Source organism: Perissodus microlepis, chromosome 3, assembly GCF_051167445.1.
Source record: "Perissodus microlepis isolate ML-2025 ecotype Zambia chromosome 3, ASM5116744v1, whole genome shotgun sequence".
In the NCBI taxonomy this organism is placed as follows: Eukaryota; Metazoa; Chordata; class Actinopteri; order Cichliformes; family Cichlidae; genus Perissodus; species Perissodus microlepis.
The window spans coordinates 36663722-36687845 of record NC_140463.1 but is presented as its reverse complement, the minus strand read 5'-3'; the positions used below and the strand labels follow the sequence as shown (position 1 = coordinate 36687845).

At 41.8% G+C, this 24124-nt stretch overlaps 1 protein-coding gene across 7 annotated transcripts in view; it reads left to right on the top strand.

Annotated features, from left to right (window-relative positions):
* The window catches only part of LOC146391372 (adhesion G protein-coupled receptor L3), a 253907-nt gene that overhangs the window by 63246 nt on the left and 166537 nt on the right, over positions 1-24124 (top strand). For all 7 annotated transcript variants that reach the window (XM_084924260.1, XM_084924263.1, XM_084924262.1 and 4 more), the window contains exon 3: positions 4420-4657. In XM_084924260.1, the coding sequence (XP_084780386.1) occupies positions 4603-4657 (55 nt within the window). In that variant the 5' untranslated portion in view covers positions 4420-4602. The remainder of the gene's footprint in view (positions 1-4419; positions 4658-24124) is intronic.

The following is a 24124-nucleotide window of genomic DNA, read 5'->3' as shown; positions in this document are numbered from 1 at the left end:
CATTTTATATGAGACACTTCATTTGCATGAACACACTGTCTGTCTCATAAAAATTACCAAGCCCTCCCTGCCGGTGCGATAAGCATCTGGACATGAAGCAGTTGAAAATCGGAGACATGCTACTTAACCTGATCCTACTTCATTACATAGTGTTACGTGGGAGGGCTTCAAGCATGCGTGAGTAGTTATATCGCACTTCGTATGTCCCCATCAGATAACAGCGAGGATCAAGTTTCGCATTGTTACGGCGATGCTGAATAGAAGGTCTCCGGATTAATAGAAATCATTTTCGGTTTCCTCGGGTCGTGAAGTGACGGAGAAGTGCCCACCGGGGCAGTGATGCGAATCAGCGCGATGGCTATCTCACCGTCTGTATTGGTGAAATGAGAGCGCTGTGTGTGATGAAATCCAACATTTATAAGGTTTAAAATGAAAATCTACAGTCAACGCCGGCCACAAGTCAAAGTGAGGAGTCACTAAAAAGATGTTATTTGCCCGGGGAACATTTTTCATAACATGGTCCAGATGATTTGAATCGTTCGTGTTTGCTAAAGTTTTTCTTTATATTAAAGATCTTTGGGTTCTGGACTGGACATCTTGGCCTTTGAGAGATTATAATGGAGAGCTTTTTTTATTTTGTGGCATTTTAAAAGGCAAGAAATCATATATTACATCAAAACTGAGCCTGAGCAGTAATGAAAACAATGATTACACATAGCAATACATATCAGGCACTGTAGTAGGAGGACTTCTCTTTCTTTATCTCTGAGAATAGACATGTGGGTCATTTAATTATGTGTTTATAGTTTTAAGTTCTGCTTCAGTTCAAGGATTTTTTTTTTTTGACTCATTGTTCACATCAGATTTTTATTCCGCTGGTTTAGGAAAAAACTTATATTTACATCAGGTTATAATAAATCTGATTTTTTAAATGATATTTCCATAAAATTAATAAAATAACATTACTATTTACATTTTTAGTAACTTCTTATCCTTGTGCTCCACCTTTAGCAACAATGCCCGACAAGCATTAGCATTCCTGCGTTGTATTCGAAATTAAAATGCAAACACTCAGTGAGTGAAATGTACCGTATACGTCTGATTTCTTATTCTGAAATATATTTCAGAGTGGATTTGTCTTCTTGACCCAAAGCAGAGTGAAGTGGTGCAGCAAACACAGTGCGGGGACAATGACTCAGATGTAAACTAGTAGTTGTGTATTTAAATATGTAAAGTACATGGAAAAAGCATGTAAAACAACTGGCATACTGTATTTGACTTCTGGTTATCTTTAATGCCCCGAAGCATTGGAGTAAAAACAGAGGAAGAAGGAGAGCTTCTGTAAAATATATGAAACAGCCTCCAACAATTTTGCAGGAGAGGAATTACACCGTAATGGTGACGGGTACGGCAGCAAATCCCGAGGTATCGGTGTGTTACGATTTCCTTTTAGCGTGTGTGTGTGGAATTTATTCAGGTTTTCCTATCCGGCTTTCCAAGATGATTTTTTTTTTTTTTTCATATCAGGTGTCATTGACAAAGCAGTCAACACAGCATGACTAATTACAACATAACACATTTGAGTCTCACCCGGTTGGAGGAGCACGGGAACGTTATCAATGTCAAGATTGCGTGAGGTGTTTAGTAGTAAATCAGCAAAGCCAAACATCTTCTTCTGTAGCTTTTAACACTGCAATGTCATACCAAAGGAGATGAGTGTTCAGCACGTTTAAAACAACGCTTCCACACATGATTAATGAACGTACACTTTTTTAATTTATTTATTTATTTGGCATTTTGATACCATCACCAGCTGTGGATCTGACTTACATTGTCTTAACAGATTTATGTCCGTCATTGCTTCCTACTTGTTTTCTTTGCCATTCTTTTTTAACGCAGTCACACAACGCCCACCCCCTCGCCCCAACAACCACATTCCTTACTTTTCCTATCACCCGGCTTTGTCAGGTAAACTCTTCAGTTAATTAAAACTGTCAGGTTTCATCTTGGCTTCGTTGGCACGCACCACAGTTACAGAAAAAACCAAAACGACACCAACAAGGAAAAAAGTTAACCGTAATGAAGAAGTCTCCTTGATGTGGCTGAGAACAGACGCTACAGTTGTTGCTAGGTCTGCTAAATGTTGGCCAGCTTATCTAAGGGAGTTATCCTAAATCCCCCTCAGAAGAAGTACCCTTGAAACGTCAGCACCATAATGTATCATAAGGCTCCTTCTGGAATACAAGACGAGCTGGCAATGCCGGACTAGCGCTCGGCCTTTTTTCTCCCCCACCCCAAACCCCCCGCTTTCTCTATGTTGAGCAGGCTCCAAGCCTTTCTCATAAATATGTATTTTATGATGTGTTCTTTTGGCGAGCGATGCCAGTTTCAGTACCTAAGCCCACACTTTTTTTTTCTTCTTCTACTCTTTTTTTTTTTTTTTTTTTTTGGTAGAGGAAATTAACAACTGTGATAGTGTTCTTCATTTTATGTGATAATTTCTTAAGTAACACCTGTGCAAGTAGTTACTGGTTAATAGGCTGTGCTGTGAGATGTGCCGTGTATGCTCTCACTAGCACACACAAATTCTAATTGTCTCCATCCCACTGAAAAAAAGCTCTCCTGAGATATAGGGGGGAAACAAGCACATGCCAGCAATCCTAGGTTATATATATATATATTTTTTAATATTTTTAGTCTGCATTTTCCCAAACCTTATCCTTTGCTATAAAACTCCAATTTGCCGCTTGGACAGAGTGATTATTCCTGGAATAACGTATTTTTTATTTTGTCAAGGCAGTCTCAGCATCCGATTTGATGTCGTATTTAATTTAGCTCTCTGGCAGCTGTCAAAGTGTTTTAATAAAAGCGCTGTTTACTCATAAGGACGTGGCTTTGATCAAGCACGCTCTTTCACACTGCTATTTTAACTTCTTTAGAGTCCCACAGTCATTTCTGCATGCACGGGACGGAGCGAACAGTACACCAGAGGGTGGTTCGGTAGATGGTGTCCAAACTCCGGTTGAGTTCACTCATGGAGGCCTGCCAAGACTTTGCTAATGAGCACTTTTAACCTCTAATATTGCCCAAATGGCCTTCCTATGCAGAGACCGATGATAGGCTTCTGTAAAGTCCATTAATATCTGTTCAAAAAAATCTGATTAGCCTAATCGTGGCTTTTTGAATTAGGATTAAGGGCTAGATTCTGAGATGGGTTGAGTCGCCACTGCTTGTACAGCGTGGGAGCTGATATGGAAAATCTGATAAACGTGTTTTACTCGTGTAACTTGAGATTCTTATGTCAGTCAACTTCCCAAGCGCTTGACCTTTCGCAACCAGATTTTCATCCCTCCCACAAAGGAATTAGCTCCCCCATATTGAATGTAGTACTGACAGCCTAATGTGCAGCAGTGGCGATTGTGTAATGGATGCCAGGATTATGTGCACTCTTTGACTTGTGTCGTTTTACAGAGATTACATTTCTGCAGCAGATCATGGCTGATGGTGGATAATAGAAGGGTTTTGTAGATGAGGGGGGATAATCATTAAAGCTGATTTAACTTTAATATCATGGTATTTGTTTTATGGGGATCATATTATGAATCGCATCAGATTATATTGTTGATCCTTCTTTAACCGTGCACCCTATTATTCATTCACATCTCACTGTTATGTTACATATCTTCATTTTGAATAGTGGCACAATTTTCAGGAATCGCCATGCAAAACATATTTGATGTTTGCAGCTCATTTTATGCTAAGTAGCACTAGCTTAGCAATGACTTTCACTCATGGGGCCCTCTCACGATGTTACAGGAGGTTGAGGGCAGCTCTGCTTTGTGAACTGTTTTGCCGACTAGAATTTTGGAAACAAGCCCAGTAGCACAGCAGAAAAATGTCCATAGGTGCAAAATCTCAAACTGCTAAGTTATGGTTCTTACCCACAGGAAAGTGAAAACACTAGTGCGTTTCTTATGTCAATTGCCATCAATCCTTGAGAGAATACATGAGGTCTGGAGCACATATGCATAACCAGTTCTCCAAACACAGCAGCGTGTGCTTCATCGCTCAGTGTTCGCCTCTCTGTGGGAGTGATTTGTTGGTAAGGTGTAAGGAGTTAACACTTCGACGAGCAAACAACAACAGAATATCCAAAAATACCTTTTGTGGTTTGCGCTCTCTTAGCGTCTGGTTGATCACGCCTGGTATGAGTTCATATGACTGCAGACTGAGCAACTTGCACTGTGTCACTGTGATTTATAAAGCCACGGGCATCCATCTGCCACGCTTCTTACTGGAAAAGACAACAGTCCGATAGTTCACCAAGAAGTTTTTTGAGATCCCAAACCTCATTTACTTCCTGTCTTCTGTTCAGCTCATAGGCATGTTGTTTTTTTGTTGTTGTTTTGTTTCTGACAGACTTTGGAAGGCATCTGGAATCCGAGCAACAAGGCTTGCTGCGGTCCTGTGGGAAGTGTGGCGCAGTGGAGGGATCGGTGCCATAAAGGAAGCACCCAGCTGGGGCATTTGCCAGCAAAACACTGAGTACTGAACTTATCTGGGACCTTCAGCAGCGGGCGGTAAGAGGAGGAGGAGGAGGCCATGTTGACCGCACGCCTGCTAGTCCTCGCCAGCCTCTTCGCACCAGCCGCACTGGGTGAGTTTGGCTCATTAAAGCAAGTGTTTGTGTCTGTGTGGATGTGCAGATGCAGGCACAAAACATGCCTCTTGCGTTTCCTGATTGGCATGATTTGAAGCTGTATCAGAATTTCATGTGTTCACTACTTAAGTGCCAGATTCTGTCAGCCAACTGCAGTAAAAGCCTCTGACTTTATGTCTGTCTTGTTTTCGCCGTCTATGCAGCTCCTCTCACTAATTAGCAGTTATTTTTACTCCCAAAACTCGCAGAAACTTTTTTTCCCCTACACTTTTCTTCTTTTGATTTTTCTGTCTGTTTTTTTTTTTCTGTGATTTTTCAATCTATTTTTAGATCTGTCCCTCTTACTCTTGGCTCCATCTCTTGCTCTCCTGGCAATAGAAAAATGAACTGAAATTACTTTCAAAGAATCACTAACGCCGCGTTGGCTTTGTGGCGTACGTTTAGGATTGTTAAAAGTTGCAAGAATTAGGGAGGAAAAGAAGAAAAAAAGGAGATCTTTTATCACTTCATGAATTAAGATCTTAAGATTAATTTGCAAGGTCTTTCTTTTACCACGTCTCTGTAAACGGAAATCGCAGCGTTTCCCCTTGGCCTTCTGTGGATTGTTTCAGAGGCAAAGTAAATGAAGTCATTTAAATTCAGATTAAAAGTAGTCAGTGGTGGTGGTCTGGTAGCTCGGGGTGTGGATGCGGCTTGGGTTTAGATGTAGGGAGTGACGGGGAGTGGGGCAATGGCCCATAAAAATGTTAATTTAATATGGCGAGAACCATTAATGGGAGATTTGAGGCTAATTGAATTGTTTTTGTGCTGTGATATCTGTGGATGGGATGGGATTGTGTGTGGGGGGGAGGGCAGGTAAAAAGCACACTTCTTCGGTTTTCCTTAATGCTCAGAAGAAGGTCAGGAGGCCAACAATATGTTACAGGCTACATCCGTCTTTAGAGAGATCCATTGAGTAAAGGTTTAGGCATTACCAGGTAGTCGAACTGAAAATGAAAATTCATTTTTGCAAAACAAAAGAAATATTTATAAAGCTGTCTCGACTCCCTCCTTTGAGGAATGCAGGATGAACTCGGTGCTGTGTGGGTAAGAGCTGTTGATGATTGCCACTATTGAAAGTCTGGTGGGAAGGAGTGCTAATGATGGCGAGCTAGGCTTCCTTTTCCCCAGTGGAGCACTGTTAGCCTAGCGTTCTAGGTCCTGTTTTCGGGTTGAAATACAAACTTGTCGGCACAATGGGACCTCGCAAATGTGTAGTGGCACTTGGTTTAAATAATTGGTGATAGTAGTTGATAGCTACTGAAACGTGGGCTTGTTAAAAGAGGGAGGCGTGGGACAGGGAGCATTTTTCTCTTGCATTTTTGCAACAATGCGAGTGGCCACTGGGACCGAGGCTGACTGGTAGCACTACGGCTACCTCCTACTGTACTACCCATGGGGGCCACTCACATGATCATAAGCATTAAGTTTTAACACCAACTCCAAAAAAGAGGGTTCATTGTCATTTAGGTTAATTTGAGAATTCAAAAATAAAAAATATCAAAAGTGCTTTAACACCACAGCTAATCACAGATGAGTAACGATCAAAACACGTACTGATAGAAATAACGGATTCGTGAGTTTCCCCTGAATGCGGGCAGGTAGCTAACACATCCAGACATAAGTATGGGACAAGTGGACATTTGCTGTGCTTCTGAATGTAAAACCTTATGAATTTTAAAGTTTACCCTAAGCCTTTATGTCCGTTACTTAAAAAATATAATCTTCTGTGCATTTGGATAATAAAAACCAGCCTTGCTCAATTAGAACTAAAGGCAAGCGAGCAGCTTTTTATAACAGTGTTTTAAAAAGGTGGGTTGCTCCAAAGATTAGGAGCTGCCATTGAAAATGCTCTATCGTCTCTGCTTTTATGTCTGAATCTAGCAGTTTTCAAGAACAGCCTCAAATATTTATTAGCGAGGGCTGTTTGACAGCATAAAAAAATGATATACATAGACAAGAGGAGCCATTTCCTCCTTATAACACAACTTTTTCACTATTGTATCAAAGTAGATTTTGTTAAAATAAATGACAGTAGTAAAATAAAACCCAGTAAACTGATGTGTGATCAAGCCTCAGCATAAATGTCAAAGCACACACACTAATGCTTAACTAATACTGTTACGAGCAGCACAAAGGCACTCATATATCCATATACAAGCAGCCATATTTAGAGCAGACACTCTGTGTGGTCACTGTTGTTAGTCCCTTTGACCTTTCATTTGATTAGCATTGACTGTAAAGTGCTGCTTAAAATAGATATGTCAGTCAAGCTGTGCAGAAGCACCTCTTGGGCTATCTGTGTTAAATTCTGCCTGCATCAAAATCGGCTGCTTTTCACCTGCAATTAATTCTCTTAAAGCTGCAGCTTTACTGGAGGAATCTCCCGTCTTTGGAATGAGAGCGTTTGCACATGTCGTCATCAGAAAGATGCATAACGATCGTCTGCCGGTTGGACAAACAACTGTAGGATTACACAGACGCAGCCCAGTAGAAAGCGTCCCCGGGGGTGGAGGTGAAGTGGTTGAAATAAGGCAGACATCCGAGAAATGTGGCTGAGACGTGTCAGCTGTAGACGCCCTGTGACGTTCAGTTTATGGAAAGGAAGGAAGGTCTGTCTTTTGCGTGTTTTAGCGCCGCCATAAATCCAGTATACTTCACATTTTTTGAAGTGTTTTTTCCCCCCCAAGCATAACACGACTGCATTTTCCTTTCTTTTTCTTTTTTCCTCTCAGCTGCATTTATTTTACGTCAGTATGGTGTGAATAAGATGGGAGAAAAGTGAATTCATCAGTCTTAAAATCTGTTTGCGATCATTTGAAAAAATGGTCATCCGCGGGGCTCGCGTGATTTCTCGTAAACGGGCCGAACCATGCGAAAACACCTTCACAGTCCTTTAAATCAATCATCCTGCTCTCTCTGTGATCAACCTCTCCTTCATCGCCGAGTAATAGGTGACATCGAACTCGTAAACCGCCGACTCCGTAAGGCAAAAAAACAGCCGCACTGGTGCATTTCGTAGCAGATTTAGTGGCTGACACCCAGTAAATAATTTGACATGTTCATCAAGAGCAATCATTTAATACTCAGCCTCGTTCTGATGCTATGAGCAGACGTGGCCAGATGTTGCCAGTGAACTGTTTTGCAGCTGGGGGAAGCTTGAGTGGGAATATTCACCACAATGTCATTGTGCATGTTTCACCCTGAGAGTGTTGGAAATGTGTACTCTGGGGGATGCTGGCCTACTTTGGCATCTATATTCCCTTTTGTCTGAAAGTCAGGCACACGCAACCTCGTGCGCGCACACGCTGACTAGCGTCAAGCAAAAGAAACCAGCACCATTCCCACTGACACACATGCAAAGTCGCACTTTTAATAATCACAGTACACATGCACGCTGATGCATTTGCCACTTTAGCCTAAGAGGCTGAAATAGAAGCCCAACAGTGGCCTTCCTTGTCTTTTTTTCTTCTTTTTTTGCTGTTGAGCAGAATAAGGAATATTTCTGGACAACCGTCACAGCAGCGAGATTAAAAAAGAAAAGAAAGTCAAGGAGAGAACGCAGCTTAAGGAGCGTTAAGGATGCGTGGCTGTTTGTACGTGGGTGGCTCTTTGTTTGCTTGTATGCGAGTGTGTGTGCTTCCCTATCATCTTCTGGTTTGTGCGCGAGTGGAGCTGCAAAGTCCGTGCCAGATTAATAAAAAGTTCCATCCCTGATGCTGTCACGGGGGCTTGAAAAATAGGCAGAACGCAACCTTGGCGTTGTTTCGGTAAGATCAACTAACAAAAGGAAAAAGCAATGTCCCGAACACTCGAGCCATGCCAGAGCGGCGCATTAATCATGCGTTTCTGTGTATGTAAAATCCTCCTGGATGACTTTTAGATTCATTCCGCTTAATACTGCCCCGTGCAATCGGAGACATCGCCGTGTTATAATGGATGACGGCTCAAGAAACAAATTTAGGAGACGAAGAACATGAAGTCTGACTCTTGGTTGTACGGTCAGATACAAGCGCATGCATCAAGCGTGGAACCAGATATCATCCTGCTGGGTGAGGAGGGGCAGGGAGGGGTTGGTAGGTAATGAGGAATGGATGAGGCAGCAAGACAGATGTGTGCCTGCCACATCTGTTCAGCGTTTGTTAGGTGTTGCACTGGTAGGGTAGGTTTTTGTATCTTGCAGAACAATGTTGGGTAATTGGCAGTTCTGCAGATGAACATACATAACGTCCGTCTCGCCTTTCATGCATGCCTGCATTCTCTTGCAGGCCTTAAACAAAGCCTCTCTTTCTCACATTCCCGTATCATCATTAATATGCTAAGGTTAGCTGTGTCTAACCAAACAAGAGCATTAAACTCTGACGTCAGGCTCGCTGTTCCCGTACCCGATCCACTTAATTAATCTTCTACTGCCAGGGCACTGACTCCATCCGCCAAGGCATCCCTGGATTTGCCTAATTTGCTTAATTAATTAAACAAATGATTTATTTGAGCTCATATTTCAAAGCGGCAGAAAGTTCTTTGTAGAGCCTACTGAGGCATGTGCTGTTGTGTTGTGACTGCGAGGTGCCTCTTCAAGCATTGCAAATAAGTGGGCTTCGGAGTGGGTGGATGTCAATCATTCATTTGCACCAGCATAATGTACATGCATATACAGCACTTTGGGGCAGGGATAAATTATATATGCATTAGAAGGCGACGTTAGATGAAGAGAAAACCAAACAACAGGACTTTATTTAGACAGGCATTGTGTCGCTTTGGTAAGAGTAAATCGAGAGTTCGACGACTGTAGCTTTTGTACAGCAGTCTTCACTGAATGGTTTTTGTGGTGTGAGGCAGGTATCGGCCTCACATGTAATAAGCAATCACAAAACAAACATGTCTATTCATTATTTAAACTTTCAGGTCAAGCCAGTATTCAGTCCTTTTGAGTGCCATGCCCATTCCTATTATCTACCATCCATTTTGCATAGCGTATCCGATATCAGTTTATTTTGTCTAACTCTATTGCATATTTTTTTGCATGGGTGCAATCCACCCATATTATTTGTATCTATTTGACGTGCAGCCAGACATAGGGACACTGACTAGGCATGTCACCAGAACTGATATTTAAGGTACACATTTTCACTCCCAAAGCGTAACATTTTACGCTAGGTGACAAATCGTCGGTATATTACGCTTCCGGGCACCCAACACGTCCCTATATTACGAGATCGGAAAAATTAGGAAACGTGAGAACCGCTTGGAATGAATTTACACATGTACGTTTATTTGACTTAAATTGGAAAACACAATCTAACGTCATTAAAGTGGTGGTTAAGGTTAGGGTTAGGGCTGTGATACATGACTGGAACGTGTATTGCCACGGGAGCGTCATTCTAATGGATTTCATCCATAACCCTGTGCGTAGTATAAGAACGCGGAAGGTCACCCTTCGCGTTCCTCAGGAACACCTCGGGACGTGACAAATCGTCGGTATATTACCCCCTCGTGAGTGAAAACGGCCTGGATATTGAAATTCTGAAAAAGTGACGCCACTTGTTTTTTGGCATCAAGTCAACAGAAGTGCAGCAAATAAACAGAGCTGTAGCTGAATGCATTCACAAACACTATTGTTCTTATCTTTATCTTTAAAAAATTACTCTTAATTGTGTTTTTTTCCCCCCTGTGGTATCAAAGGAGTAGCAAGTATGCACTATTTCCTGCATATTAGTATTTCGTTTGAAATTCTAGCACTGTGACAACCACAACGCTTGTTAATTTTTCTTAGTTTAGCATCCTTAATTCTAAATTGTAAAATTAATAAATACATAAATAACGAAAAGCTACTACACTCACACCCACAGAAATCAGCCTTCTTTGAGAACCTTGAATGTCATTGCAAGATTTCATGAAAACTTGTTGAGATATTTTAGCATTAATCAAGCTTCCATCCCCCTGAGTCACAGTAAAAACTTTTAGTTCCAGCTGTATTTTTTGTTAGGGCGCAGTCCTTGTTGTGCAAAACGGTATGCCTCATTGACTCTGGGCGAGGCGAGTATGGCTTTTAAAGTATATATGTGCTTATTTCTAGCACTTGAGGGAAGTCTTGACTTCATTTCAAAGCCACGGATTTTAATCAAATAATAAAGAAACGTGTGAGAGGGTCTTTTTTAAATTGATATTATAATAAAAGTTGGATTGCTTTGAAAATGGTTTTCATGATATACTTTAAAAAGCCTCTGGTTGAATGCATTAACAGGTTTATTTCTCTTTTTAATTTGCATCCCTATTATAGTTTTACAATAAACCCCACAAGACTTACTAAAACAAACAACATGCATATTTGGACAAATCAAATTTTACACCCACCCTAAGGATGGGTTGCACAGCTGCCACTTGAATGACAGCTTATTTCAAGTTTTCACTTTTAGTTTCAGTTTTTAGGACGTGTTGCATCGTTTGAATACAAGTTTTTCAATTAGATTTAAATATGCAGCGCTGAAAGACTCGTCATCTTTGGATTCAGTTGAATTTTCCACGTCCGCGTAATATATTTTGTGTGGCGTTTGGCATCTAACATTCCCTTCTCTTTTTATGTCCTTCTGTAATGAGTGAAAAATCAATACCTGCTTGATATGGGGAATAAAAAAATGGCCCTTGCTGCCCGTGGCATCTGTAGTGACGGCTTGACATTGCCAAATTGCTGTCAGAACGTGCAACCCAAGAGGAATGAATGACAGTAACATTAAGAATGGCAGGGTGTGGTTAAATACCTCTCCATGTTTTATAGGTGTCTGCACCGGGACCTGAGTATATCTTCCAAATACATGAATTAGAATCTCAATTCACTCAACCCACTTGCACAAGCATAATTTGCTAAGCGCTGAATGATGCCATTTAAAGTGGACTTGGAGCTGGCCGAATGGTGTTTAATGAGGACAGATATTGACAGCAAGGTCAAGTGGCAGTGGATGTTAGTTTACATTAGACTGCATAATGTGTATGCGTTTTGTAGTGTCCGGAAGGCTGGAGGGAGAATTGCTAAGTAACCCCGCAGCCCAGCTCGCACAGCAGAAATGGTGGGCGTAGAATACCACAGGGTTTCCCACACTGCATAACAGCAGGGGTCAGGGAGTAATTTAGGGTGTGGGCGGAATGTGAGGAGCAGGAAGGGCAAAAAAGAAACCAAGCAGAGAGACAATGCATTGACCCATGCTTTACTCAATTTGTGAAATTAATGACCTTTTTCTTATTTTGTGAAATCCATGTTGATTCCCATCGTCTGTGGAATAACTGTGCATGTGCTGTGCATGTATGTGAGATACGGGATTTGTATTCTGATGGCACATTAGGTGCAGTGACAGACTGTGCATGTGATTACATGTAGCGATATTAAGACACTGCAGTGCTGTATATGCTAATCTTTCAGCTTGGAAGGATTGCCCCCCCCTCCTCCTCCAAGCACTGTTTCCACCATAAGGCTTTCACAATCACGGATGAGGGTATGATGATGGTGGTGAAACTGTGTCCCAACCACCCACATAATGAATTGCTGCTGCAGCAGTGCATGATTTAAACATGCCTTGAGGCATACTGTACGCATTTTACTAATTACTCAGATTACAATCTGTCATTCCCAAGCACATGTTGCTAATAGTGTGAGTTGATATTTGCATAGATGTCTGTGTTTATGTGGTTGGGAACTGGGATATTTCCATCTTAATATCTGTCTGTTTATTAGTTCCTATTTATCTCTCTAAATACACGGTTCAAAATGAGATCAGCATTCTGTTCAACACAATTGAGATTTGATATTTTTACCTTCTTAAAATTAAATAAATGATAGCAAAAGTAATCATTGTAATCAATTTGCATCCTATTTGGGCTTTAAAGAGAACATTTTTAATTCAATCCTAAAAACTTACCTCACAACAACTGCAGCTGTTTAGTTAATAGCTAGAAATGCTTAGCTATTACAGTCTAGCTAAACGGCCTAGCTAAACAGCCTAGCTAGACATTCTAGTTATTAGCTAGGCTGTGTAGATGAAATTACTATTCTATTCAGCACAGCTGGGATTTGATATTTTTACATTCTTAAAATAAAAAGTTGTTGCTGAAACTAATCATTGTAATCAACCTAGCTGTTAGCAAGACTGTCTAGTTAGACCGAGACGGTCTACTGAGTCTAGCTAATAGCTAAACAGCTAATAGCTAAACAGCCAACTTGCTACCGGTGTCTTTCACATTAAGGGCAGCACTGACCAAGTTGTGGTGTTTTGGCACTGGTGGGCAACGCTGAGGTCTCGTATCAGTGGAACATGTTGCTCAAAGGTCACAGTAGCAAATTTTCAAGTGCTTTTTCTTTTGGCCCAACCGAGAGACATTTAAATTTTCTGTTGATAAAGAAATTAGCATAACGGCTCCCTGTTGCCAAAACAAAAAAACAGCCTTGCAAATGAAGAGCATATTACAGTAGCCTTATTATGTACAGTACAGTACAATGAGGAAATGTTAATTTGCACATTATCAGTACATCTTTTGCTGCATGTGGCATTATTGCTGTTGTTCAGCCTTGTAGGAGCAATTGAGAGCATTAGACAAATGCAGAGGAAAATACAGGTGCCTTCTTTTGTGGGACTCGGAGGACGTGTGAAGCAATACCTCCTTTATTTGACCAACAAAGGGAATAATTGAAAAACAAAAGTGGCAAAGGATTAATCAGCCACTGCTCCTTTTGATCTCCTTTCCTTCCCTTATGCGACACTTGAGCTAACAGGGTGAATTTTAATGTATTCATTCACAAACAAAGATCCAATGCCATTTTGCCTCAAACTAAAGTTCACCACAGATGCAGCAGGCCAATTATAGTCAAGGTAGCATGGGACCCTCCTCTCTCTTCCCTCAGCTCTATCATTGAATAAACCAACCATTCACAGTGAATCAATATTGAGTATTGTAAAGTGTGCATTTATAGCAAAAGTGTAGGGGGGATCAAATGATACCGTGGCACAGATTAGCCCATGAGAGCTCGAGAAGAACAGAGAGGGGTAAGAAGCGATAGAGTTAGTTGCGTGGGGGTGGGGACGATACTAGAGATGGCCTTCAGTATAGCCCAGTGGCCTTGTAGAGGAATTCAATACAGCCATTGACAAAAGAAGGCTTCCATTGTAGAGGAACCAGCCTCCTTTGGGAAGCTGGTCCATTTCCTTATTAATTGTGCTCTCATTAAAATAAAAGGAAGGAGAGAGGGGAATGGATAGCCCGAGAGTAATGGTAGCTCCTCAGCGTGGCCTCCTTGTTTGGAAGGATGCCAGGGTCAAGTAGTTTACAGTTCCAGTGCTTTGCACTGGGTGGAAAATACAGTGTAGTTTATGCGTTTTATGTACTGCATGAGCAGCGCGCACACACACACACTCCCTCTCCCTCTTTATTATCTTTCTTTCAAACCCTCCCACACAGAAGGACACAAATCTTCCATAGTGCTCCCCTCCCGCTGCATCCTCTGCAGATGTACAGTATCCAAGGCTCAAGGGGTCACAGCTTGCCCTGAGTCTCACACCACAGCTGTTACCCACGGGAGGAGTCGTCTGTTTAGGCCATGGATCACTGATATCCTGACCGAACAGACTCCCCGAGATAGCCCTTGACTCTGTGCTCAAAGTATAATTCCAGTTTATTACAAACTGGGTCATATTTTCAGTAGATTTATCAGTTATGATAGCACAGCTCCGGACGAATTAAATGCTGAGATCTGGGAGTACGGCAACAAGTCGTAGGAAAAAAGACAACCCCCACAAGCAATCAGAGAGTCTGAAAGCTTAATATACTAGTGGTTATTAAAACACCCTCATTTAGACAGAAAAAAATGGACGTGAGCACAGCCAAAATGCTCACAATAGCCCTTCTTTATGTAATAATCTGTATACAGAAGGTTACAAGGCCAGACCAAGAGGAAGGCCTATGAACCTCTTTGGTCATCTGGCTTCTACTTGTTCTTATCCAGCTTTTAGCATCTTTTAATAATGGTGTGGTAGCGGTTCTCTTTCACATATGCAGGAGAGCGTCTGCATCAGAGCGTGCAAAAGCCAGGATAATTGAAAACACCGAGTTGCAGTGAACACCGAGCGTAGAGACTAACGTCAAGAAAAAAACAGGAGAAAACGTCCAAGGACCAACTTGACCAGCTGCAAATGTAATTGTGCTCATCCACACACTGCAGGCAACGCACATTTTCCAAAACCTCTCGCCAAAACACGAAAGCGTGTTATTTACCTCGCATCGCTTCACACGCTGCTTCTGGATTTAGATTTATTGTATGTGAAATCTGGTGTTGTAATCTTTTTTTAATTTGGAAGCCATATCCAAGCATTAGCTTTTTTTTTAAATTTCTCTTCAGATATTTCTCCTGCTCCCTATTTTTGGCTTGATTATATTATATAATTGCACAATCTGCAACGGCTTGTCAGCAAACTGCTCAAGCAAAATGCAGAAATGAATATGTTAAACACACTGTAAATGAAAATAAATCAGAGCGTTTATCTTCCAAACATCTTTTACACTTTGTTTTTTGCCCCCCCACTCACACTGTGTCTGTTTTATCTCCTTCCTTATGGGTCCACAGCTTGTTGCAAGCTTTGTTTGTACATCTGATAGCTCTTCAGTGTTAAGTGCGGCACGTACAGCTTTTTTTTCGGTTCCGTCAGTCTGCCGAATGTGTTACCCTCTCTGAGATGGAGAATACCATAGTGAAGATGTCTCTTTTTTTAAGGAGTTGGAAGGGGGGGAGGCAGAGGGCAGGAGTCATAACTTTCACAGACATTTCCTTATCCCTGAGACCCTACAAAAGACCAACTGTGTCAAATGAGAAAAATTGCAGGTGCACATTCCCCAGTGGTGTACTCCCTCTTGCCTCCCACTCTCCGCACACATATTAGGCCATGCAAGCACACACACACAGACAGAGGCCGTAAGAGGAGGGTGGGGGATGGAAGTAGATCCTTTTTCACTGCGATAATACACTCCTTTCTCTGTCGTGATATGGACTGAGGAAAGGCTTGAAACCGGAGAGGCAGAGTGAGCGATGTCACTCCGCAGCAGGCGACGGCATCGCATCGCATGCCATTTTTATAGGCCCGCTGCAGATGTTTCCCAGTTGCACGTTAGATCTGCCATACAATGGGGCGCATTCTGTATCGAGGTCACGGTGGGGATGGCGGGGACCACCCTTCAACTGAGCGGTCGGGATTTAAATCCTAGCCTAGCCTCCCATCTGAAGCATTACTCTTATCATGGATGAGCTACATGGATGAGGAACGATGTATCTTTAATGTTTTTCTTCAAAGTCCAGAGGATACCAAAAGACAATATCCACCCTAGCTGTAGCCTATTATTTATCATGTTTATTGTACAAGCTCTGTAGCTGCAGTGCAAGCAAATACAAGCATAAAGGAATACTGTTAGCTTTTTGTTCTTCTTTTATTTAGTTTAGGAGTTAACAATCCAAAATATAAACTGGTATTGGCCCCAGAGATGTTGCAGGGCGCCCTCTGCTAGATAAGACATGCAAAATCAACCCTCATAGCATAGTTGAAGGGTGTTTCTCCTGTCTCTTTATTGCTTATTTAAATTTTTCATGCATCGCCTTTAGAAATACCGATACCAATTTATTGGCAAGTAGCTAATATCGGCCTGTATGTCGAGCCCATAAATAATATTTTATTATCTTTATTTTATTTACCACCTCACATAATTCAGAGCCAGAACCACAAATCATGTACTTTCACTGGACTTAACCAACAAGTTAGTACGTGTCCAATCAACATATCTTTTATCTTATATCTTTTATTCATGCAGATCCAGCACAGTACTCTGCCAAAACAGGCCTTTTCTTTTTTGCATTTAACTATTGTATTTCACAAAGGCGCATAGTCTCGCCTGCATGTTAATCCAGCAAGCAGTGAAGTAGTTCTTAATATTTTTGCAAAACTTTTTCCATTAAGCATTAAATTGTGAAAATTTTCGTGACCTTTCTAAGATATGTGTGAGAAACCTGAAATTGTTTGCAGGAGTTCAACCTAAAAATAATATATGCAACCACTGAAGCCTTTGTTTCCCAGTAACAGGTTTACAGAGTAAATTAGTTGTTATTTGAGGTGCCATCCTTTCTCGGTGTGATATTGTAGCACACATCGCAGCTCCACACCTGCTCGTGCGAAGCCATGTATGGCGCGTTTTGCCCCAAATCTCACGTTCCCTGCTATTTCATGCGCCTTATACTTGTTGTCAGCTCTCAGTGTGCCACATGTTAAGAGTTGTAGCCGGATGACTCGATGCGTGAGAACCGCGTACACGTTACTTCATACATATTCAGAAGTCATTATCTCCGCACAATAACCCCACGTCTGATACCTGTCATTTGAAATGCAGAAGAAAAGACGATCAAAGGAGATCATCATAGCCGCGTGTCTCAGATGTAGCGTAGCCACCCAGGCTAATTGCAGCAGCAATGCCTTGATTGCATACATGTGGAATGAGATTACTTCTTCTTCGTGGGTGGTTAAAGAATCACTTTTTTTTTTCCTTCTCTTTTTTGTTTTTGGCATTCATTTCCAGCAGTAGATTTTTTGACTCCAACACCTTTTATCTCACTTTTTCCTTGTTACTTTTTTCTTCTTCACAAATCCACACTTTCCATTCTCTTCCCTTCTGTGTCTTTTTACTTCTCAACTGGCATCATGTCAGTGCAAACCATTTAGCTTTGCTTCGAGCTAGCACAATCAGCCCTTAAGGCACCGTGACCCAACTAAAAGAGACCTTCTTTCTACTAGAGATGTGCGGTCTTGGTGGGGATGGGGGCGGAGGGGTGCTAAAATGTCCTCCGTGTTTGGCTCGCGCTATCCTGCAGGACAAGCTGGTGCACTGTGAAGGGACTGACGCCACTGAATCAGCGCTACACACTGTCGGTGGTGTTTTAGCCACGCAGGGAGGAGGTGTAACAAAGCAAGCGGGGGGCCCGGTTTGAAAATTGTCATCCTTGAGCAGTGTCACATCCTTTAGGCGTACGCACCAGCACGATTCCCCAGGGTGAAACACCCATTGGATAATGTATTAAAATGGGCATATGCGCACCCAAACACAAGTGCACGGCACACAAATGAATACATCACAAGGGAGGTAACAAAAGCAGCCAGATGCAGTTAAGTGCAGATACAGACAGCTTTTTAATCTGCTGATATCATCCGGCACATCGAATTGCACCACAGTATATAGGGCAAAACCCCCACCGCCATCCCACCCACTCCCCCTTTTTCATCTCACTGTTATGTGTACTTATTCAAGTATCTTTAAGATGCATATTTCAGATGGCTGCCTATAGCTCAACTAGCTTAGTTACTGCATGTGTGAGAAAAAGGATCTTTTTTTATTATGAAAGCGACTCCACTGATACAAATAATGGGACAATAGCAAGTCTCTGTTCACCTACAAACATAACAGATGCATATGCATGAAATTACATTTTAATTTTGTCATTTAAATAATTTCTTGTTCTTCATTATGTGCGTAAACATTAGAGCACCCAGCTTTAATTGGTATTAATTCATGCTTTTTGCCCTCGGATATTACACTGCGGTGTAAAGAAAATAAATAAAATACTCGCAGAAGTGTGAGAAAGAGAATTGGCTTAGGTTTATTTCCAAACGCGCTCTGCCACAGAAAACAAATCACCACAATGTAATTCAGACTTGGGTCCTTGTACGAGGGTGCGTTTGATAAAACGGAATGCAAACAAGTTCATGCAAAGAAGACGACGAGAGCGAGACTCCGTTTGCTGGATTTGTCTTCAAATGGCAGGAAATTGAAAAATGTTCACCCCGACTTGCTACAAATTCCAAATAAGGGCATATTTTTCATACCGCCTTAATGACACGCTCAAAAGGGAAATTACATCAACAGCCAATATGCTGTTTTATGTAAATACTTTACTCTCTTTCTCCTTGTTTCCAATTCAAACACACATTTGTCTTTCTCAAGCTACAGCAAATCACAAACTGCCGTGTGAACAGCAGATATGTTGCAGCGGCGGTGGTCGCTGTTGTTCTTCAGACTGCTGTGCACACCGTTCAGGATAAACTCGTATGAAATCTTAACCTCATTACGATCATAATCAACCGATTCAAAAATCGGGATTGAGCCAAAAGCAGAAAGTTAATATCAGTTTTGTTGTGACAGCTGGCGTTGTGCTAACCTGGTGGCCACTGTGTTAGTGCTGGAGTTCAGCAACATTTGCTCTCAGTATTGCACTATTAATACAGTTATAATAAGTAGAGCCCCAGGGATCCATTCAGACAGTGATATTGCCTGGGTTCCTATTCATTACAAGAGAAACACATTTTCTGGTGTTCTGTCATCGGTTGGTGCTATATTTTATGTGAAAGGGCCTTCTACAATACTGTGGGTTGCTATGGAAATGAATGAAGTGCACTCAGGTGTTCAGATGAATGATGCTGCCTAAAGTTAAGCAATAGATATAGCAAGAGATATTCAAGTGTCCTTTAAACCAGAGTGTGTATGCTGAGATCACAGATTTGAAGAATCAACAGTTTTATTTATGTAGCGCCAAATCACGTTGGTAGTCGCTTTAAGGTGTTTAATATTGTGAGGCAAAGACCCTACAATCAGATGACCCCCTGTGAACAAGCACTGGGCGACAGTGGGAAGGAAAAACTCCCTTTTAACAGGAAGTTTTTAACCTATGGCAAAACCAGGCTCAGTGAGGGACACCCATGGGGGAAGACGGGGCAAAAGACACATTAAAAAGTCACTTTTAAATTTAAATTTAAAATTTAAAAATGTAAAAGTAATTTATGATTTAAAAGCAGAACTCTCTTCATGGTAGGTATGAGCTAAATAAAGTAATATGGAATAATAATAACTGGATATGACAACTGTCTGGTTTGTCATCCAACACGTTTGTTGATGGACTCACACTTTAACCCTTTGACTTGAAGGCTTCAAAGATGTCACCACAGTTATTTTTGAGACAAAGTAAAAATAAACTGCTAGCATTTAACCGACAAAAGCCTGAGCGCAGGCAGGTTTTTAGCACAGTTGTCTACACAGTAACAGTTACTTTCAGCTGCTCCGTTATTCACAGTGGGGTCCCCACAGCAGGTAGCTCCACACATTTGATTTGGCAGATTTTTACGCCGGATGCTTTTCCTGATGCAAACCCCCCCAAGGGATTTCTGTCTCCTCCTGGGAACAAACCAGGGATCTTTTGCTTATTAGGCGAATGTATAAACCACTACGCAATTAACTACCCTGCGAGCCATATTATTTAGCAGAGAACAGCATTGAAAAGTAGCCTAAAACGATCCTCTTGACCAAGACCATGGTCAAGAGGATCAGACCAGTGATTGGAATTTAGTATAGCTTACCAGATAGCATGGAGTCAGCCTCGAGAAGGAATCAATGAAACTGCCATTTATGGCCCCTTTGTCACCTGTGTTGGCTTCGTTTTCAGCACAGGCTCATGGCAGTTTGTGAACTTGAATACTGATCGGTATACTTCTTTGTTACCAATTTCACCCAAGTGACAGTCGACAACCTCCGGCAACCACTTAGCAACCCCTCCGGGAATAAACATTTTTCCCTAGTAACAGGAGGTTGCCAGGGGGTCAGCGCCTGGTGTCCTAAGTCCCGTGTGAGTGAGGCCTAAAGTTTAGATAAAGCTCATGGTTTGTGGTGAAATGCAATGGTTACCGCGACTTTCGGAGCTTTGTTTCTTCACTTGCCATGGTCAGGCCTCCCTGCTTTCTCTGCACAAAATATATACCTTAAGCACAAAATATAATTCTAGTACTTGCAAATTTGTGCCGATAAAAAACAAAACGTGCGCGTGAACACTGAAAAACAGATTATTTGTGACTTTTTGACATCTTATCAGGAGACCACAACTAGATTGTAATGCCTCATAGTGCAGTAAAAAAAGAGATAAGTTGGCTTCTCTGCTCCTTCACTTAAGAAGAGGATGGTATCTCTTAAAACATACTCCTCCGTAAGAGCAGATGTTATGGGAGTGACCATGGAAACAAAACATTTCGTTTAAACCTCATAATGGTTTGAAGTGAAACACTAAGTGGTGACAGCGATTACTGCATATGTCACTTGGTGTTATATTACCGTCAGTTTATATTAGCAACAACTGTGTTTCAGAATGTGATTACATTAGTAAAGGACTGCTATAAACATGGGTTTAAGACAAGTACAGCCCACCTCCACCCCAAAAAGAAAAACTGATACACCACTTGTACTTGCGTTTTCCTCGTCTGAACCACCTTTCCTTGAGAAGTTCACATTAGCAAGGTTGCACTGCAGTTTGTCTCAGTTCACAGTGCTAAACTTAGCTAAGCTGTTGCCTCCAGTACGCTGCTGGGCAATTCCATCTGATGATATGGAGGAAAAGAGGAGCAAGGGAAAGACCTCTTTCCCCGCACACAAGGCAAAAATCAGGCTGTTGTTTCTTTTCTTTGACCTCAATTACTAAGGGGGCATGTGTTGCTATAGGGGCATGTTGAGTCATGTCTGCTCTGGGAGGTGTGCGAGTATCTCCTATGTGCTTGTGTGACAGGGATTGTGTTCATTTAAGACTAGGAGGCAGCGTGCAGTAGGTGGGGGCCAAGGTGCGTTAGTCTTGGCTGCGATGTTCCCTTGAGTGATGCCGACACATCTGGGAACATTACAGGAAGGAGGGGGAGTGCGAAGAGGAAAGGAGGGGGGAATGGCAAAACGGTGTCAGAGGCAAGGTGAACAAAGTCGGGCTCGCTGGGATGAGCTGCCGCCACGGGCGCAGCCCTCTCTGCAGGCTCACTTCTGGGTTGGACTGTCTGACAAAAGTGGGACCTCTGCATGATTTGCATGCAGGAAAGGAAATTGGAAAGAATTTGTACTAGTAGACTTGCATGATTACGGCTTCAAAATGACAATCGCTATTATGTGTCATCATTGTTCACTGATTTTTAGAGACAGACTTTTTTTTATTGCACCGTCACGTAAACAGAACACCTCTTTAACGTCTTCACGTCTGTCCGAACCTTTGCACGAAAATGCAATTAGCCCTATTCACCTAAATTCAGTGCATGTCTCAAAAGAAAAAAGAAAACAAATATGAAAAAAGATAGTTGTACCAAAACATAACACAGAATTAAATTAACAGTACGCTGCTTTCACCTTTACATCCAGCTTCATTCCTGTAAATTACTCTGTATAAGTTCATCTTTGCAGACAAAAATCTAGTCTTTCACTCCATTCACTATGCCTGGTAGACATCGGCGTAACTTTGTGCTGAACATTCGGGGGGTTAAGATCTTTGTCTAAATAAATAAATAAATCTGGGTTAATTCCCAGATGATTAAACATGCAACTATTTTGCTGGTAATAGCTGAAACGAGTAAAGAAAATCAACAGCCTATTTATGCAAGATAATTCATAATTTTATTGGGGGTCTGATTATTGAGGGGGTCATAACCCCCCTGGAAATTACGCCCCTGATGGTAGATACGAATAAAACTCTCTATTTTCTCTGCGGCATTTTGCATACAGGTTTTCTCGCTTTTGAAAAAATAGATTCAATTGAGTTTTATTTATGCAGTGTCAAATCACAAGTACACTAACCTTAAGCCACTTTACACTGTAAGATAAAGACCCTACAACAACACAGAGAAAACCCCAACAATGAGACAACCCCCTTTGACCAAACATTTGGCGACAGTGGGAAGGAAAAACTCCCTTTTAACAGGAAGAAACCTCCAGCAGAATCCAGGATCAGGGAGCGGCAGCTATCTGCTGTGACCGGTTGGAGTCAAGGGAGGGGAGATGAGACAACAGGCGCACTGTAGGAGAGAGCAAGAGATTAATAATAACAAATGATTATTAATGATTCAGTTTCTGATTAAATATCTTTGACGCTGTGGAATCTTGTTGGTTGGTGATTTCAGTGCGTCTTTTTGAGCTGGATGGATACAGTGATGCGCTGTTGATGTTTTACACTTGCGAGCATTGCATTGTTTTTCTTGGCGTTTATGCATTAATTATACTCTACCTGGTGTCTTCTCAGGTGGTTGAATAAGTTATAATGCGTGCTGCAGACACACAGCACTCTTATGTGCAGTCTGCAAACATGCAATGGTGTAAATCCAAAGTATTTCTATAAAGATCAGCTTCAAAGTAACGAGCTCTTTGCCTTTTTAGTTTTGTGAATGTCTCTCATTTTTAACGTCGCTCATCCAGACCGTTCTACGAAACTTCAAGCGATCGTGGTCATGCAAAAGGGGGTTTTGATCATGTGACGACTTTCAAAACAACCTAGTTAATCTCAATACAAAGCAAAGAGTTCGTACAACGCTGCCAGAGAATCGGGGGCAAGCTGCGGAGGATTTGACCTCAGACTCTAATGTTGTAATTTGCACAGTAAAGTGTTTTTTAACGCAAGACCTCGATGGGACTTGCTTCCCATTTCCTCATTCTTTTCTTGTCATGGTTACGCACTTAATGAATTGAAGTAGTGATTAATTAAATGGAAGTGCTCGCTGGATGGAAAGACACTTCACCTCTATGTTCTGAGTATGTGAATCAAGCCTTTATGGAGTGATGAGCCACTTGTATTTGTTACCGGCGTGTGCAAACATAAGGCTTCTGTCTGCTGGAAGTATATCACAGAGAGAAGGGGAAGCTGCTGAGCTCTGCAGATTTCGCTCCACCTAGTGACCAATTTATTAACTCTTACAGTTATTAACTTGAACTGTGTCAATACTGCGTTGCGGTAGGAAAGAGGAAAATCACTTCCAGTGATTGCTGCGCCGTGGGTTGCGTCAGACAGAAGTTGCACGCGGCTTCTCATAAAAACATCATCACCACGTGAGGAGGCCGAGCCAATAAGCTGGAGTAGTTTATTACATCTTCACCGTATCTCTATCCCTCAGCACTAATTTGTTAACACTGAGGATCTCATTTCACTCCGGGCAATCACAGCCAGTTTGACTGACAGTTTACAAATTTCCACTGAAAATGAGAAAAAAAACCCAAACCCCACCATCAGTCTTTTCCCCCCTCTGCTGGAATTTGCAAGTTCGTGGTGTGTTGCCAATTAATGTGCTCAAACGTGCGCTGTTGAACGGGAGCAGAGGCAAAATGAATGGCTCGTTCATTTGGCGTGGTGAATGGATATCTGGGTGCTGTCACAATGAGTTATGCTAATTGTGCTTAGCGGCATCGTTGGTCAGTGTCAAAAGCCATCAAGTCGATTTGAGAAGTTTGTCACGATCATCCCCGTGGTGGGCTCATGGATTTATCATTACGGAGGTGTTATCCGTCATCCCGGCTGCAGGTTTCGATAAAACGCCTTATTGAGTCCATTTTTTGGGGGTTGTTGTTGTTTTTCAA